This window comes from Crinia signifera, chromosome 6, assembly GCF_055691185.1.
Source record: "Crinia signifera chromosome 6, ASM5569118v1, whole genome shotgun sequence".
NCBI lineage: Eukaryota > Metazoa > Chordata > Amphibia > Anura > Myobatrachidae > Crinia > Crinia signifera.
Genome location: NC_139222.1, coordinates 65,022,671 through 65,042,736, shown reverse-complemented (window position 1 = coordinate 65,042,736; position 20,066 = coordinate 65,022,671). Strand labels below are relative to the sequence as shown.

General features: G+C 40.0%; 1 protein-coding gene and 3 pseudogenes across 4 annotated transcripts in view; 1 reads left to right on the top strand and 3 right to left on the bottom strand.

The window, feature by feature from the left end:
- FUOM (fucose mutarotase) overlaps positions 1-20,066 on the bottom strand; it is an 88,811-nt gene that overhangs the window by 5,531 nt on the left and 63,214 nt on the right. For all 4 annotated transcript variants that reach the window (XM_083146164.1, XM_083146162.1, XM_083146163.1 and 1 more), the window contains 3 exons: positions 18,921-19,019; positions 2,808-2,881; positions 596-694 (listed from right to left, as the gene is read on the bottom strand). In XM_083146164.1, coding sequence (XP_083002290.1) covers positions 628-694; positions 2,808-2,881; positions 18,921-19,019 — 240 coding nt within the window. In that variant the 3' untranslated portion in view covers positions 596-627. The remainder of the gene's footprint in view (positions 1-595; positions 695-2,807; positions 2,882-18,920; positions 19,020-20,066) is intronic.
- LOC146011742 (5S ribosomal RNA) lies at positions 3,790-3,908 on the bottom strand (annotated as a pseudogene).
- LOC146011741 (5S ribosomal RNA) lies at positions 9,993-10,111 on the bottom strand (annotated as a pseudogene).
- On the top strand, positions 13,843-13,961 carry LOC146011740 (5S ribosomal RNA; annotated as a pseudogene).

The following is a 20,066-nucleotide window of genomic DNA, read 5'->3' as shown; positions in this document are numbered from 1 at the left end:
AATAAAGTAGTTACTGCTCCCATTGGGACAATCTGCTAGCGCTTCCCATGCTGATTCTAGGCTGTTATAGCTGAAGATGAAAGTGTTACTATGGAAACGGATTTCTTTGAGAAACAGCAAAACCATCCAATCCCATTATGCACACACTACCTCGTAGGGAAGTCATACTCTGTCATTGGTTGCCTCACAGTCTGTAGATTATTTGGCACATGCTGTATCTTACATAATACCGGATAGGAAAGCATACTACATTTATTAACCCTTCCAACATAATTTTAACTACTTCAGACAAACCTCCTTGCTTCAATATACTGTACAAAGAGATTGCTTAAAGCAATACATGCTTTAAGAAATTTGGTTAAATGAACTGAAAATAATTAGTGTAAAGGTCTGAATAATAATAATTAAAAAAAAATGATGTAGAAAATTCAACGCTGATTAGGTAATGTTGTAAATGTGTATTGTGGTCTTATGCAGACAAAGGGTTAAACACATCAGCAAAGCAAAGAAAATGTCTAATTTCTACTTTATATTTGCAGTTTCCAAGCAGTAAAACCAAACAATGCAGACAGATATATAAAATAGAAAAAATTACATGTTTGTGTAAGATCCAAATTCTGCTGCTATTTACACCAGATCACTTGGACTGATAACGCCTTTCCGTAAGATTAGGTTTCCATACAGAGCGCTTTCTCTACAAAAAGCAGATGAAGAAGGAGGTTACAGAGCTGATTAAAGCTAATGTTTCAGATTACGTTAATACAAAGGACATATGGTAGTCAGGTGTGATCCATGACTTTAATAAACACTGGCTTGTTAAAATTTAAACAACGCTATTTAGCTGTGCAAGTCAGGGTTTTATAGGGATATGGTCACTAGCAGGGCTATTTTTGTGCAGGCTCCAGCAGGAACTGTGGCCCTTATTCAAGTTCACTCTTTCTGACAAAAATTTTCTTAGATGGACAAAACCATGTGCACTGCAGGTGAGGCAGGTGTAAAAACCCACTCAAATCTAATTATCTCTGCACAAGTAACACCTGCCTCACCTGCAGTGCACATGGTTTTGTCGGTATTTCTTGCCCTACTATCCAATAAGGCATGGTGTGAGAATAGAATAGTGTGCCGAGCGTAGAAAGGAAACATGCCCGAAGCATGGAGAGCGCAGCGAGCCATGCGAGGGGACGCTGTTCTACGTTTCAGTGTCCATGACGACTGTGTCAAAATTCGGGACAAAAAAAGGTGAAAAACCCCATGTCGACCTAATGCTTGTCTGTCCAATGATCCCATTCCCTTTTATATTTCAGTAGTCTCGTGTATTAATTGTATTATTGGTCTGGGTTACATTAAATAAGATCAGTTGCTTCACATGGCCTTATACATTGGTGCACGTGTTACACTATTCATTTTCAGAACAGGACGGGTCATTTATTAACCAGGGAGAAGCAAAACCAGTGCACAAATGCCCTTTTGTCACTTTTCTTGAATTGCACTGTCACTGATGCACAGATTGGCAGCCTAAGATGGCATCTGCCTAGCTGGAACAGTTTGCAAGAGCTAATATTCATGGGTTTTGGAGAATAAGAGGTATCGGTTATGCAGTATGGATTACGTGCATTACAAGATGAACCAACTTAAAAAAGAAAATGGTATTTTGTTTTGAAAATAAGATTATTTAATTGAGATTGAGAGACAAGGAGGTTCCCTGCATAAGGGGCAGTACAGATGGTGTAATGGTTAGCATTACTGCCTCACAGCGCTGAGGTCATGGGTTCGATTCCCACCATGGCTCTAACTGTGCGGAGTTTGTATATTCTCCCCATACTTGCGTGGGTTTCCTCCGGGTACTCCAGTTTCCTCCCACAATCCAAAAATATACTGGTAGGTTAATTGGCTGCTAACAAAAATTAACTCTAGAATGAATGTCCGTGTACATGTGGTAGGGAATATAGATAGTAACCTCCACTGGGGCAGGGACTGATGTGAATGTTCAAACATTCTCTGTAAAGCGCTGCGGAATATGGGGGTTATTCTAGTTCACTCGCAAAGGCACAATCACTCTCTAATGGACAAAGCCATGTGAACTGCTGTTGGGGCTGATGTAACATGTGCAGAGAAAGTTAGATTTGGGTGTTTTAATGTTTCTGTGCAGGGTAAATACTGGCTGATTTATTTTCAAACTGCAATATAGATATCAGACTCCACCCAAATCAAACTCTCTCTGTACATGTTACCACAGCCCCACCTGCAGTGCACATGGTTTTGTTCATTAGAGAGTGTTTGTGTCTTTGCGAGTGAACTAGAATAACCCCCTATGTGTGCGCTATATAAGAAACTGCTAATAAATAAGTTAGGGAGAGATGTACTAAGTTTAATAAGTGATAAAATGGAGAATGATAAACCATCAACCAATCTGCTCCTGTCATTTTTCAAACAGCGCATGTAACATGGCAGTTAGGAGCTGATCGTCTGGTGCTTTATCACTCCTTAATTTATCACTTTTCAAGCTTAATACACCTGACCCTTAATGAGATAATTAGCCACACTTGTGTCATAAAATATTTGAAAAAAAATAAAATAAATGTTTTTGGTGCATCAGCAAAGCTAGATACACTATTCTCAGGACTGCAAAGTAGGTGTGAGCATTGATTTGTGCCAGGCTGACAACTTTTTCCAAGGTAGCAGACAAGATATTTGCAAATAATAAGATGCCTTATATATTTTCACATTTTCCAATTCATAAATTACACTTATACTGTATTCTGAACGTTCCCTTTGTAGATTTACGTTCTCTTGGGGTGACAACTTACCCAGTAGCCACCACAGCAAAGGCATGCTTTGCTCGTTCATAGAAGGCAAATCGTTCAACTTGTTCCAGAGGAGCCTGTAACAAAGAAAAAATAATACCAGCCTTACTTTATATATTATAATGTGTCACACATACAGCTAGTAACAAATATATATACAGGTCGAGTATCCCGTATCCGAATATCCGTTATCCGAATTATTCCGAAAACCAGACATTCCAGAAAGTGAAAAAAAAATATTTTTTTTTGCTAAAAACTCACTGGGGACATTTGTAACAGCATCACTGGGGACATGATATGTAACTGGCACTATATATGTGCAAGACAATGATTGCTTGGCATTCAAATTCAGTGCTGAGATAGTACACACATTTTGTTTCACGTTTTGAAACCTTGTTTTTTTAACAAATAAAATATATTTGTGTGTATTTTATGTGGTAATAAAATATATTTGTGTGTATATTATGTGAGGGTGGGTTTGTTTTGTTTGCAAGAAGCAAAACAAAAAGCAAACGCTTTTTGGGCGCACTCTTTAGAAAAATGTATAGATGATTTTTTTAAAACATAACTTTTATTGTGGACTTGTTAAAATAGGACGGCATGGCGCATCAGTACATTAAACATCGTTCTGCATGTGCAATTCGTTTAGTTTTTGTTGTGTGGTACTTTAAGATATTAAATATTAAATTATATCTCAATGATTTGAAAAAGATGGCCACACATATAATTTGTCATTCATTGCATATAGTCATCAAAGGTATAGTGACCTGAGTGACCAAAGGTGGCAAAAATGAGTTATAGGTCCCCAACTGTAGAAACAGATGGGGTTTCAGTGACCCCACGTTACTGGATAAATCTAATCAAAAATTACTGCCTAGGTTGGCATATATAGTGAAAAAGTTGCTGCCTGAATTGGCAAAACAATATGAAATGAAGCAGTAGGCGGCTCCTGTGCTGTCAGTCAGTTGACTTGGATACCTAAAACAAAATACCACACCTGGACTTCTCCAGGGGTCACCCACCTGGATACTGCCCTGGCCCTTCACTGCTTGGCTTCCAAGTTCGAAATGGGTTTGGGCAACCCAGTGAGGTATGGTGGTACACTCGTTACGAGTTGGGTCACGACCCGACAGCTCAGGTTAACTGCTTAATATCACTATTAATTATGGATATTGGGCCCAAAAAAAGTTGGGGCAGAAAAAAATATATATATACACTTGGTAAAATATAGGTATGGGTATAGGTATATAAGTCTCTCACCAAAGATTATAGGAGCTTAGACATGCACTCAGAAATTCAATAGCTGGTAGCTAGTGACAAATTGAAACGCAGTTAGATACACTATCTGAAAAAGATTATTATGTAGCACCTTGCTGATTGATGTAGTGGAGTAGTTTAAGTCACAGCTGCGTACAATATGAAGGAATGGCAAATGGTTGGTACATAGCAGTTTTTCACAGAAATGTGACAGATACAGGAATATCAGATTGGCTCCTCCGGAGACAATATATAAATAGAGCCGGTACCGTTAGCTATCACCCTATAGAAAATACGTGGCAATCATTTATATTGCGTTGGTGTCTTAAGGCAAAAGATACAATGTAACAGGGATAGCAGTGATGATAATATTGGAGTGTACCACAATTGCGGTCACTCCGGTACCTGATCCTTGTAGTGCACAGGGGAGGCTGGCTGCTCTGCTGGTGTACGTTGCCCTCAGCCGGCAATTGGCTGGGCGGGTGACACTGTCCGTCCGGATGTTAGGGGTGCGCTGTCCAAGGCAGCTGATGGTGAGGTCACTGGCCGCCGAGTGCCGCGGCTAGCACAAGGGAGCCGATTGTTGGATGGTGTAACAGCGGGAATTCGCTGTTTAGCTCGGGGGGTGGTGAGGGAGCACAGGTCCGTCTTCTGGCTTCTGTAGGTAACGTGGGGCGCTGGGTAGAACACGTGTTTCGCCTCCGTTGGCTTCTTCATGCAGCGCCATCTTGTTTGAGGGCAGCTGCCCTTTATTCTGTTTCCTGACCAATTGTTAAGCAACAACCTTTGATTGACAGTTTATGGAGCCAATGGCTCATGATGGGTATTGCTGAGTGTCAGTTCTCAGCTGTTTATCGTTACTTTTGCTAAATTTGGGTATTAGAGGACTGGTTGTTCATGTGAATACCGAAATGGTGTAATACTATGTACATGAGGAACTTATAATAGTACCTTTTTTTTGGTGATTAAAAAAGTTTTTTTATATTTAGATAATTGTAAATTATTTAATATATTTTAATTTTATGGTTTTTATAAATTATTTTGTATTTTGTAATTTTTTATTAATATTTTTATTTTTATGGTTTTTATTTAAGGTACTTTTCTTAAGGTGTTGGATTGCTGTTTGTTATACTTATAACTAATGAGTTGTTATTATTAGTTTTAGGTTATTACTGCTTGAATGGAGGAGGTAGAACTGAAACCTTATACATATGGTGCCATTGTGATGGGGCAGATTGTACAGAAGACCTTAGATGGTGCGTAATGAATGAGATCAACATGGGGGGGGGGGAGAGAGAAAAAGAGAGAGGAGAGGAGACCCATGAAAAAGGGTTAGGTATTAAGCGACCTAAAAAGGGCCTGGATCTATGGTATATATAGGGGTGGCTTGAGGATTTTTTTAGATTACCATAATTCCCTGTTTAGGGCTGCTGTGGTAGTGCCTGTGTTGTGCCACCACTTAGGAAGTGTTGTAGTGAACGTGCTGGTTTGACACGTTGGTGGCTTCCGTGAGGCTGTGAATAGGTGACTGTGAATATGAAGTATTCTGTTAAATTTATGAAAATTGCCAAAAAGTATAGTGAAAGTTGACGCACTGGTGATAGGGACCGTACGGGTCTGGGGTGCATGATCACATAAGATGTGGTAAATCCAAAATAAATTAGACTTAGAAATGCAAATGATAAACTGTGAAAAATCGTGAAAAATTAACACAAAGGAAAAAATGAAGTGTAGAACATAGTGATGTGGGTGGGTATGGTGACAGTTAGGTGAGGTAGGTGACACCTTGTGGATGTGATGGTTGAATGGTTATGTACTGGTTAGTGGAAGGCCTGTCAATTATGGCCTTGATTGTTTGGACTTATTGATGAAGGTTAGATTATTTAATCATTTGAGAAAGGATCCATATTTAATGTCCTCATTTAGACCGTGTGGTGCTAGTGATCCCAGGCGAAAAATCCATTTGCTCTCTTTTTGGAGTAATGTTATATTGAGGTCTCCTCCTCTTTGGCCCAGATGAATCTGTTCCAGACCGCAAATGGAGAAACCCTTGGGTTTCCCATTATGAGCTCGATGAAAATGTCTGGCCACTGTAGTTAGTTGTTTCATTTTCTGAATGTCGGTGGGGGCATTTCGAATATTGCCCAAATGCTCCAGAGCTCTCAACTTCAACATCCGTGAGGTCATTCCTACGTATCGCATGTTGCACTCGCATGTGATGCAATATATTACATTTTTGCTTTTGCAATTAAAGTAATCGTTGATGGTAATGGTCTGATCATGTTTGTCCATTATCTCTTTGGTCTTTTTGATATATTGACATATCTTGCAGTTACCACATGGATAGCTCCCTTTAGGTAGAGTGGTTCTAGATTTCTCTCTTGTGAGGTGACTCCGTACAAGTTGGTCTTTGAGGTTTGGGGCCCGCCTCCAGCTCATATCTACCGTTGGTTTCAAGTTGGCTGCCAAATCACCATCACTCATGATGATAGGCCAATGTTTTTGGATAATGTCTTTTATTTGTCGCCATTGAGAACAGAAGTTACCAACAAATCTGATGGTTTTATCTGTGGTTTTTGACGGGGATTGTGTGTTCTGAAATAGGATTCTTGACCGGTCCGTTATGTGGATACTTTGTTGTGCTTTTTTTATGGACCTGTTAGAGTATCCTCTGATCTTCAGCCTCTCAGCAAGGTCTTTACTTTTGGATTTATACACTTCATCACTTGAACAGTTTCTTCTCAGTCTTAAATACTCACCCTTTGGTATGTTGGTAATTGTGGGTGGGAAGTGAGCGCTGGATTGATGTAACAGAGTGTTGGTGGCCGTGGATTTCCTGAAAAGCTCTGTCTCGATTTTATTATCCTGTCCTCTGTAGATCCTCAAATCAAGGAATGTGATGCTTGAATGATTATGTTCGAATGTTAATTTCAAGTTTAATGAGTTGTTATTCAGGTTATCCACAAACTGGATCAGTTGTTGTTCAGAGCCCTTCCAAATCAGGAGGATATCGTCTATGTATCTCATCCAAGTAGTAATGCTACTTTCATAGACGGAATTGCTGTCATTGAACACGTGTTCACGTTCCCACCATCCAAGGAAGAGGTTTGCATAAGTTGGGGCACAGGCCGCGCCCATAGCAGTACCTCTTCCTTGGATGTAGTATCGACTGTTGAAGATAAAATAATTTTTCTTGAGGACAAAGTCCAGTAATTCCAGGAGAAAAAGGTGGAAGTCATCTGTTTCTTCCATTTCCAGGAAAAATTTGACCGCTTGAATGCCCAGATCATGTTTTATGCTGGTGTATAGTGCCTCGACGTCCATACTCACCAAGTACTCATCTTCCTCCAGGTGCATTTCATTAAGTTTTCTCAACACATCAGCTGTATCTTGTGTGTATGATGGTAGTGAGAGTACATGTTTCCTTAAGTGAGTATCTAGGAAGATACATGCCTGTTCTATAAGGGCCCCATTGCCAGACACTATGGGTCGTCCAGGTGGTTCATTGATATTCTTATGTACCTTTGGTAACATATAAAATGTTGCAATCCTTGGATATGGAGTTTGAAGGAATTGGTGTTCACTTTTTGAGATGATATTGTTGTTTCTGGCTTTATCTATGATCCGGTCATATAGAATCTTGAAGTTTGAGGTGGGGTCAAATATTGTCTTGGTATAGCATGTGGTGTCACTCAGTTGTTTATCCGCTTCCTTGAGGTATAGTTCAAGGGGCCAGATGACAATATTGCCCCCTTTATCTGACGGTTTTAGTATCACATCATCCCATTGTTTTATCTCCTGGATGGCCTTCCTCTGGGTTCTTGTAATGTTACTGTTGTACATTTTGTTTGTTCTTGAATGTAATTTATCCAAATCACGTGAAACCAAATTAGTAAAGACCTGTACTTCCGGACAAATGTTGGTGGGAGGAAAAAAGGTGGATCTTTTTTTGCATCTAGGTCTACTTGATGGTTCTTTAGGCTCATCATCGCCATCAAGATCTTCCAGAAAGGCGAGCGCTTCCTCTTCCTGGCTAGTCCAGATGATGGCTGGTGTTTCATTCTGATCTTTTTTGGCATGAAATTTTGTGAGCAGTAGCTTGCGGCCAAAAAGTTGAAGATTCGTCTCCCACTGAAATCGATCAAAGTTGGAAGTTGGGCAGAAGGTTAGTCCCTTTTGTAATACTTCTTGTTGGGCTTCTGATAATACATGCGATGATAAATTTATTATCTGTAACTTTGATATCCCCTCTCCTTGGGTTGTCTGTCCCGTTGCGGATAACGATTTGGAGTTTGTTGTTCCCATCTTGGTCTGTCCCTTCTTCCTCTTTGTATGGCTCCGTCTGGTCTTTCTTTTTGTTTTTGTCCTCTGTTGCCCCGGCCAAACTCTAAAAAAGGTTCGGTTATATGGTAGGCTGGAGTAGATGATTGTGATCGTTGAGTAGAGTTAGAAGATCTACTAGATGTATTAGCCACTGGTGGTAGATTATCGTCACTGTAATCTTCTACACTTGATAATTCTGTGTCAGAAGCCGAGGGTTGGTATCTGGGGTTTTCTCTCCTGAAGTTCCTCCTGGTCCAATTGAATACCCGGCCTGATTGGAAGTCTATTTGGTCTCTCTGAAATTTTGATTTCTTCCTCTCGATTATAATTTTTTCGTAGTCTTCTAATTCTTTTTTGTTTTTTTCAAAATTGAGTTGAAATGCTGGGGTTTGTTCCCAGGGTTCAAGTTTCTTTCCTAGCGTCTCTATATCTTTGGAAATTGTTTCCAGAGTTAAGTTGTTGTGTTGGATTAGAATACTCATCAACTCCTGAGAGCATTTAAGTAAACTATTTTCCCATTCTCTTTTTAAGTTTTCCGTGCAGAGTTCAAACGCCGGGAATGTCCTAGGGCGAAGTCCACGAGGTGTAATCTTGAGTCTGCAATAGTTCTCTAGGCTGGTCAGATCCCAATTTGTTCTGATTTGACGTTGTAAGGTGTGTTTAAGTTTGCTCAAATCGTCCGTCCAATTGGAATCTGGTAAGGTGTCATTTAAGGTGTTTGGGAAAATATTATCTAGGTTGTCAGTTCTCCTCTTCTGTTGTAGTTCTTGTTTTAGACTAAAATTAGACATTGGGTTTGGTAATTGAAATGGTCTTTAGGAAAAAGAAAGTCTCGTATCTTAAAGATAGGTTGTTGTGACAAGTCCAATTTATTAATGTACCAATACTGGGTTAGCGTGCTGGATCCTTAGAGCTGAGATAGACCTCAGTGAGACTGGATGCAAGGAAAGGTGGGGAAGGGCCCGCACAGCTTGATTGATTTAGATTAATTAATCAAATTTTATGTTGTAACCAACATCAAAACCACATGGTAATAACTACTGGTGGTTATTTGGTTGGTGGTGCGCCCTGCGTTCAGTAGCTATAACTGAGGGTGGGTTTGTTTTGTTTGCAAGAAGCAAAACAAAGAAAGCAAACGCTTTTTGGGCGCACTCTTTAGAAAAATGTATAGATGATTTTTTTAAAACATAACTTTTATTGTGGACTTGTTAAAATAGGACGGCATGGCGCATCAGTACATTAAACATCGTTCTGCATGTGCAATTCGTTTAGTTTTTGTTGTGTGGTACTTTAAGATATTAAATATTAAATTATATCTCAATGATTTGAAAAAGATGGCCACACATATAATTTGTCATTCATTGCATATAGTCATCAAAGGTATAGTGACCTGAGTGACCAAAGGTGGCAAAAATGAGTTATAGGTCCCCAACTGTAGAAACAGATGGGGTTTCAGTGACCCCACGTTACTGGATAAATCTAATCAAAAATTACTGCCTAGGTTGGCATATATAGTGAAAAAGTTGCTGCCTGAATTGGCAAAACAATATGAAATGAAGCAGTAGGCGGCTCCTGTGCTGTCAGTCAGTTGACTTGGATACCTAAAACAAAATACCACACCTGGACTTCTCCAGGGGTCACCCACCTGGATACTGCCCTGGCCCTTCACTGCTTGGCTTCCAAGTTCGAAATGGGTTTGGGCAACCCAGTGAGGTATGGTGGTACACTCGTTACGAGTTGGGTCACGACCCGACAGCTCAGGTTAACTGCTTAATATCACTATTAATTATGGATATTGGGCCCAAAAAAAGTTGGGGCAGAAAAAAAAATATATATACACTTGGTAAAATATAGGTATGGGTATAGGTATATAAGTCTCTCACCAAAGATTATAGGAGCTTAGACATGCACTCAGAAATTCAATAGCTGGTAGCTAGTGACAAATTGAAACGCAGTTAGATACACTATCTGAAAAAGATTATTATGTAGCACCTTGCTGATTGATGTAGTGGAGTAGTTTAAGTCACAGCTGCGTACAATATGAAGGAATGGCAAATGGTTGGTACATAGCAGTTTTTCACAGAAATGTGACAGATACAGGAATATCAGATTGGCTCCTCCGGAGACAATATATAAATAGAGCCGGTACCGTTAGCTATCACCCTATAGAAAATACGTGGCAATCATTTATATTGCGTTGGTGTCTTAAGGCAAAAGATACAATGTAACAGGGATAGCAGTGATGTACCACAATTGCGGTCACTCCGGTACCTGATCCTTGTAGTGCACAGGGGAGGCTGGCTGCTCTGCTGGTGGCTCTGAACAACAACTGATCCAGTTTGTGGATAACCTGAATAACAACTCATTAAACTTGAAATTAACATTCGAACATAATCATTCAAGCATCACATTCCTTGATTTGAGGATCTACAGAGGACAGGATAATAAAATCGAGACAGAGCTTTTCAGGAAATCCACGGCCACCAACACTCTGTTACATCAATCCAGCGCTCACTTCCCACCCACAATTACCAACATACCAAAGGGTGAGTATTTAAGACTGAGAAGAAACTGTTCAAGTGATGAAGTGTATAAATCCAAAAGTAAAGACCTTGCTGAGAGGCTGAAGATCAGAGGATACTCTAACAGGTCCATAAAAAAAGCACAACAAAGTATCCACATAACGGACCGGTCAAGAATCCTATTTCAGAACACACAATCCCCGTCAAAAACCACAGATAAAACCATCAGATTTGTTGGTAACTTCTGTTCTCAATGGCGACAAATAAAAGACATTATCCAAAAACATTGGCCTATCATCATGAGTGATGGTGATTTGGCAGCCAACTTGAAACCAACGGTAGATATGAGCTGGAGGCGGGCCCCAAACCTCAAAGACCAACTTGTACGGAGTCACCTCACAAGAGAGAAATCTAGAACCACTCTACCTAAAGGGAGCTATCCATGTGGTAACTGCAAGATATGTCAATATATCAAAAAGACCAAAGAGATAATGGACAAACATGATCAGACCATTACCATCAACGATTACTTTAATTGCAAAAGCAAAAATGTAATATATTGCATCACATGCGAGTGCAACATGCGATACGTAGGAATGACCTCACGGATGTTGAAGTTGAGAGCTCTGGAGCATTTGGGCAATATTCGAAATGCCCCCACCGACATTCAGAAAATGAAACAACTAACTACAGTGGCCAGACATTTTCATCGAGCTCATAATGGGAAACCCAAGGGTTTCTCCATTTGTGGTCTGGAACAGATTCATCTGGGCCAAAGAGGAGGAGACCTCAATATAACATTACTCCAAAAAGAGAGCAAATGGATTTTTCGCCTGGGATCACTAGCACCACACGGTCTAAATGAGGACATTAAATATGGATCCTTTCTCAAATGATTAAATAATCTAACCTTCATCAATAAGTCCAAACAATCAAGGCCATAATTGACAGGCCTTCCACTAACCAGTACATAACCATTCAACCATCACATCCACAAGGTGTCACCTACCTCACCTAACTGTCACCATACCCACCCACATCACTATGTTCTACACTTCATTTTTTCCTTTGTGTTAATTTTTCACGATTTTTCACAGTTTATCATTTGCATTTCTAAGTCTAATTTATTTTGGATTTACCACATCTTATGTGATCATGCACCCCAGACCCGTACGGTCCCTATCACCAGTGCGTCAACTTTCACTATACTTTTTGGCAATTTTCATAAATTTAACAGAATACTTCATATTCACAGTCACCTATTCACAGCCTCATGGAAGCCACCAACGTGTCAAACCAGCACGTTCACTACAACACTTCCTAAGTGGTGGCACAACACAGGCACTACCACAGCAGCCCTAAACAGGGAATTATGGTAATCTAAAAAAATCCTCAAGCCACCCCTATATATACCATAGATCCAGGCCCTTTTTAGGTCGCTTAATACCTAACCCTTTTTCATGGGTCTCCTCTCCTCTCTCTTTTTCTCTCTCCCCCCCCCCCATGTTGATCTCATTCATTACGCACCATCTAAGGTCTTCTGTACAATCTGCCCCATCACAATGGCACCATATGTATAAGGTTTCAGTTCTACCTCCTCCATTCAAGCAGTAATAACCTAAAACTAATAATAACAACTCATTAGTTATAAGTATAACAAACAGCAATCCAACACCTTAAGAAAAGTACCTTAAATAAAAACCATAAAAATAAAAATATTAATAAAAAATTACAAAATACAAAATAATTTATAAAAACCATAAAATTAAAATATATTAAATAATTTACAATTATCTAAATATAAAAAAACTTTTTTAATCACCAAAAAAAAGGTACTATTATAAGTTCCTCATGTACATAGTATTACACCATTTCGGTATTCACATGAACAACCAGTCCTCTAATACCCAAATTTAGCAAAAGTAACGATAAACAGCTGAGAACTGACACTCAGCAATACCCATCATGAGCCATTGGCTCCATAAACTGTCAATCAAAGGTTGTTGCTTAACAATTGGTCAGGAAACAGAATAAAGGGCAGCTGCCCTCAAACAAGATGGCGCTGCATGAAGAAGCCAACGGAGGCGAAACACGTGTTCTACCCAGCGCCCCACGTTACCTACAGAAGCCAGAAGACGGACCTGTGCTCCCTCACCACCCCCCGAGCTAAACAGCGAATTCCCGCTGTTACACCATCCAACAATCGGCTCCCTTGTGCTAGCCGCGGCACTCGGCGGCCAGTGACCTCACCATCAGCTGCCTTGGACAGCGCACCCCTAACATCCGGACGGACAGTGTCACCCGCCCAGCCAATTGCCGGCTGAGGGCAACGTACACCAGCAGAGCAGCCAGCCTCCCCTGTGCACTACAAGGATCAGGTACCGGAGTGACCGCAATTGTGGTACACTCCAATATTATCATCACTGCTATCCCTGTTACATTGTATCTTTTGCCTTAAGACACCAACGCAATATAAATGATTGCCACGTATTTTCTATAGGGTGATAGCTAACGGTACCGGCTCTATTTATATATTGTCTCCGGAGGAGCCAATCTGATATTCCTGTATCTGTCACATTTCTGTGAAAAACTGCTATGTACCAACCATTTGCCATTCCTTCATATTGTACGCAGCTGTGACTTAAACTACTCCACTACATCAATCAGCAAGGTGCTACATAATAATCTTTTTCAGATAGTGTATCTAACTGCGTTTCAATTTGTCACTAGCTACCAGCTATTGAATTTCTGAGTGCATGTCTAAGCTCCTATAATCTTTGGTGAGAGACTTATATACCTATACCCATACCTATATTTTACCAAGTGTATATATATATTTTTTTCTGCCCCAACTTTTTTTGGGCCCAATATCCATAATTAATAGTGATATTAAGCAGTTAACCTGAGCTGTCGGGTCGTGACCCAACTCGTAACGAGTGTACCACCATACCTCACTGGGTTGCCCAAACCCATTTCGAACTTGGAAGCCAAGCAGTGAAGGGCCAGGGCAGTATCCAGGTGGGTGACCCCTGGAGAAGTCCAGGTGTGGTATTTTGTTTTAGGTATCCAAGTCAACTGACTGACAGCACAGGAGCCGCCTACTGCTTCATTTCATATTGTTTTGCCAATTCAGGCAGCAACTTTTTCACTATATATGCCAACCTAGGCAGTAATTTTTGATTAGATTTATCCAGTAACGTGGGGTCACTGAAACCCCATCTGTTTCTACAGTTGGGGACCTATAACTCATTTTTGCCACCTTTGGTCACTCAGGTCACTATACCTTTGATGACTATATGCAATGAATGACAAATTATATGTGTGGCCATCTTTTTCAAATCATTGAGATATAATTTAATATTTAATATCTTAAAGTACCACACAACAAAAACTAAACGAATTGCACATGCAGAACGATGTTTAATGTACTGATGCGCCATGCCGTCCTATTTTAACAAGTCCACAATAAAAGTTATGTTTTAAAAAAAATCATCTATACATTTTTCTAAAGAGTGCGCCCAAAAAGCGTTTGCTTTCTTTGTTTTGCTTCTTGCAAACAAAACAAACCCACCCTCAGTTATAGCTACTGAACGCAGGGCGCACCACCAACCAAATAACCACCAGTAGTTATTACCATGTGGTTTTGATGTTGGTTACAACACAAAATTTGATTAATTAATCTAAATCAATCAAGCTGTGCGGGCCCTTCCCCACCTTTCCTTGTGTATATTATGTGTTTATACAGCATAAATGCAAGATACTTCAAAATACATCATTGAAATATTAAAATATTCCGAAATACGGAATAATCCGTTATCCAAAATTCTCCTGGTCCCGAGCATTTTGGATAAGGGATACTCAACCTGTATATATATATATATATATATATATATATATATATATATATATATATATATATATATATATATATATATATATATATATATATATATATATATATATATATATATATATATATATATATATATATATATATATAAAAAAGGGGGGTTGGGGCCCTGTCTGCGCTCTAAGGTTCGCAGCACCTCTAGATACCTCGCTGTTAATAGAGGTATATTGTAGACATAAAGACAAGAAAAAGATATAGAGGTGCGCTGGCAGTTTCACAGATAATGTGTGCACATGAATATATAAAAAAAAAAAAAAAATTCGTCATTATATATTCATGTGCACACATTATCTGTGAAACTGCCAGCGCACCTCTATATCTTTTTCTTGTCATATATATATATATATATATATATATATATATATATATATATATATATATATATATATATATATATATATATATATATATATCTTTGATGTTGATACTGCACCATTGGGCGCCCTTTTCTTCTGTTGTTGTAGAGAAGTGTTGGTGATCTCCCCTTGGGAATTGGGAGCGAGGAAGAGGAGCGACGGTCCAGAATTTGAGGACACGTGCCTATAGACTGTGAACTGTGTAAAACAGCTCTGTTTGAGCAAAGGTGCCAGCGCACCTATTCCTGTTTTTTTCTATATAATATATATATATATATATATATATATATATATATATATATATATATATATATAGGGGTTTATATCGGAGAGCGCTGAAAAATGTGTACCACCTAGTCACTTCAGTACAATATAAAACACTTGTAAAATGGTGTAGCGACAGTTGATAATTGTCCCTTTCCCGAATGAGACGTGGAAATCGATTCAAGATAAAAAGTTCTTTATTGAAGGGTTTCAATAAAGAACTTTTTATCTTGAATCGATTTCCACGTCTCATTCGGGAAAGGGACAATTATCAACTGTCGCTACACCATTTTACAAGTGTTTTATATTGTACTGAAGTGACTAGGTGGTACACATTTTTCAGCGCTCTCCGATATAAACCCCTTTTTTTGTACCTTTCATCTGACTCCCACTAACAGGGGAGCCTTATCGGAGTAGCAGCAGATATCTGTTAGCGCAATACGAGGTCCATACTGTATTTTTATAGATATATATATAAAAATGTAATGCAAGGTATGTGTATAATGTATAGACCAGGATGCAATGAAGAATTTATGCTACGTTCTCATTGCCGCCCCTGTAAAATCCCAGGTTTTTGTTCCCATGTTTTTGGCGGGGCACAGAGCATCTCAGCTCTACAGAGCCGATTCGTACTGCACCTTAGACCCGGGAAATTCCCGTGTCTGCCCCGTTCACACTGCTTCCCCTGGTATGCCTGCCATCAAGTGTGTGGCATCTAAGAGCAGCTTTGATTGGATGTTTAAAAAGCAGCTTTGAGCAATGCAATAAACTTGCTTTTTTGTATTTTGTGAGAAAAACCCGGGTCTAGTCTGTTCACACTGCCATACACCCGTGTATTAGCCAGGAAAAACCCTGCAAAAAACCCGTGTGTAATTCCCAGGGCATAACACCCGGGAATTTCACAAACACCCTTTCACACTGAGACAGGACACGGGAAATTACTGCTTGCCCGGGTTTTTGCAGCAGTAAGAACGGGGCATTAGTAATGATTTTGTGGTCACATTTTTTTTTAAGCACAACAAATGTAAGGGCAGAGGAAAGGTTTCCCAAGCTTCAGTGGTGTCCTCTGCCGCTGGTGCAATCCTATTGTGCGGGCTTATCCCAGATTGCCTCCGGACCTGGGTATCGATTCTGGCCAGTGAAATGGAAAGTCTTTTCACTCAACGCATTTCTTCGCCTTTAATCAAATCAGCGGCTTCTCAGGACACATTTGAGAACAACGCAAGGCATGCTAGTGTGTCATAGCACAGTGGCTGAAGATTGTATATCAGAAGTGTCTCAAGCAGCCTCACCTAAGTATTCTACTCCTACTCTGAGCTGTTCTGCTCTAGAGGACAACTGAGACTTTAAATGAATTTGCCTGAATGTATTCAACCAGCATGTCATTCCACATCTCCATAGCTTTTTCTACCCAAGCAGAAGCCATTCTAGGCACCTGCTGCTATAACAGTGGATTTAAACGTAATTTTATGATCAGAGTCTTTGAGGGAGGCACCACCTGGAATCGGGGGGTGCTTGGCCTAAAATAATCTTGCTATAGGAATATCTACTATAGGGGGCTGTTCTCTATGCAGATTATCACTATCGGGTGTAGGATACATTGTACCTTCAACTTCCATTCAGGATTTTCCAACGGTTCTGTAATGAATTCACATAATTGTACAGATGTGGGGAAACAGAATTGTTATTTAACTTTTGTGGCTTGAATAAATCAGTTGTGTGCACCAACACAGTCTTCAAAATGAAAGAGATTCTTCAAATCTGAATTATACAACGGACCTTCTTCAGAAAAAAAAAAACCATGGACTCAGAAAATCCATTTCTCTCTCTACTTTCATTGTCTTTTACAAGACTAAAAGGTGTGTACACACTAGGTGTTGTATTACACCATATGCACAATAACAACATATCGTAACAACATTATTGTGTATATCATCTAGTATGTGCTCACTATATCATTAACAATGTGTGCTCTCGCGGGTCGTTAGCGATGTGCTCCGTCGATCCTCACAGGGTATTTGCTCTATTTTGGACACAAACTGAGGGAGGGACCTGTTGCAGAAAAACCAGCACACCTCCTTCCCATAGGCAGAGTGGTCTGGTCCAGTCTGCAGTTCCTGTATTCGGCTGACGTTATTCTGTAATGCTGCTCATTGCATTCTGGGGAGCTTGTTTACCCGCCTATCCCTGCCGGAGTCCTCAGCACGCTACCTCTCTACCTGCCGCAAAGTTGCTTGGATCATCGGTGGTGTCACTGCTCTCCCTTCCAGCCCAGCATTGCCTGTCTGTCCAGGAGCACACCAGATGTGGTTCTTTACCGAGTGGACCCATAGGTACTCAGCTGTGGCAAAACTTGTGGTCACTGTAGTGTGGGCCAGTTGGCAAGTCCTGTAGTCCTTGACATAACATGCTGCCTGGAGTTCCATGAAACCTCTGATAAAGATAAGGAGATGATTCTAATGGAATATACACCAGAGTACTGTACTGAGCCCTAGGAGCCTTAGAGGAAGCAGAACAGCGTGAAAAAAATATATACAGAGCTACTCGTTGCTGGCATGACCTACTACTTCAGCACTTAATGAAAACTGAGGAGATGTTGGAGGGGAGGAGCTTTAATAGCTCTAAAAAAAATAAACAAAACCTTTAGCTAATCAAATGCTGATACCTCTATCCCTCACTAACCCCACTGTTATGCAGTGTGCCACAGATGAAGGAAAGAAAAAGAAGGCATAAATTGACATGGCACTACAATCGCTGGCAAGTACGCAGTAATAGCATGCATTGCATAGAAACAGGGTAGTAAGATGTAGTAGGCTCATCCAGTATCAGTAACACAATAAATACAGATGCAAAGCAAATGCATCAAAATGAAAAAGTGAAAAATGTTAAGCAATACAGGAAGTTCTATGAGGAGAACAAAGGTAAGAAATCAATATTCTGAAAGAGCCCCTGGAAGACATTTTGAGCATGCGGTTCCTGCGGCATCATAGAGCAGTTCAGCAGAAATGGAAATAATAAATTGGATTGCGGCTCTAAGGACCATTACTGAAAACAATGTATTTTTCAGAAGTGTAAGAACGACTTTGCCTCTCTGATTAGCATTGAAGCAAAACCTGACCCTCTAACGCAGAGGTTCCCAATCTTTTTTGATTCACGACACCCTAGAGAATCAGAATTTTTTTCACGGCACCCCTAGGTCCAAAAAAATGAATTAGATTGGGTTTATATGCGATTCTTAGGGTCAGTTATGTGGTAAAGGGCAGGATTTGCTTCTGTTTGTACATATTCTATGATTGGCAGCCACCAGCACTGGTTTTGCTCCTAAATAATTAACCATTAATAATTTGAGTTGGTCCTGGACCACCAAGCTGCGGCACCCCTGCATGTGTCCCGAGGCACCCCAGGGAGCCACGGCACACAGTTTGGGAACCACTGCTCTAACAGATAATACTCACTCAATTAGAACTTGCAAAGTTACACTCACCAAACAGTTGGCTTTGAACAACAGCGTCCTGTACTCATCCCACACTGGCGTCTTCAGGCCCTTATCTTTATCACTATCCACTAGGTCCATCACAGCTGCCTGCTCCAAAATACAACATCCATTCATTCATTGAAGATGCAATCCAAAACTCTTTGTAAAAGGTATCGAAAGTAATGAGCATATTGGCATCAGTTTGTTCTACAAGAGCCAGCATGCCCAGTCATTTAATGAACGCCAGCCATTTCTAAGATCCCTTAGAACAACAAATGAAAGTGCTATTTTTCTATTTTATTTATTGCTCCAATCTCCGCACGAGGCCACTTGCTGTAGGCCTCACTGTAATACACAGTTCATGCAAAACTAGCAAAACATTCTCTGTAGTCTGTTAATAATTTAGGGCCCCATTTAATAATGAGGCACATATTCTAAGCCTTTGAAAATGATAAAGTGTACATATATATATACACCAATAGTGTTCATTCTAGCACCCGCCAGCTTTGAAAACCCATGCAGTTCCTGTTCCCGGCCTGGGGTGTCGCTGTCTTCTGTGGTGTTTCTAGCACAGGTCTGGTTTGCATATCAGTGCTGATATACAGACCACACTGTGCTTGAAACACCACTGCAGACAGCGACACCCCAGGCAGGGCAGATGAACTGCATGGGTTTTCAAAGATGGCGGGTGATAGAATGAACACTACATCAACCAGCTAACTCCTAACCGTCATTTCTCAAGCACAGCCACAACATGGAATTTAAGAGCCGATTGGTTGGAGCACCATTTAATATTAGAATGGAATCATAAAAGGCATATAACTAATTATTAAATGAGGTCCTAAATGTTAACTTTTAATCTTCAAATGTAAAATAATTTGCAATCATATTGAGAGAATTGCACTATATAAAAATAGCATTACAATTATTATTATAAAGAGGCCACTGAAGCAAGTTTCAATTACCAGTTTAGACACATGACACATGCTTCATCATCAGCATTTCTTTTACATCAGAGGTCAAGTGAAGTACATGTGAAAGGGAACAGTTACATCTGGATAAGTGGGATGCATCGTCAGTCATACTTGTACATATCTACCGCACTACCGCACTTGAGTTCTGCTCAAACCCAATAACCTCGCAGGTGTCAGGAAG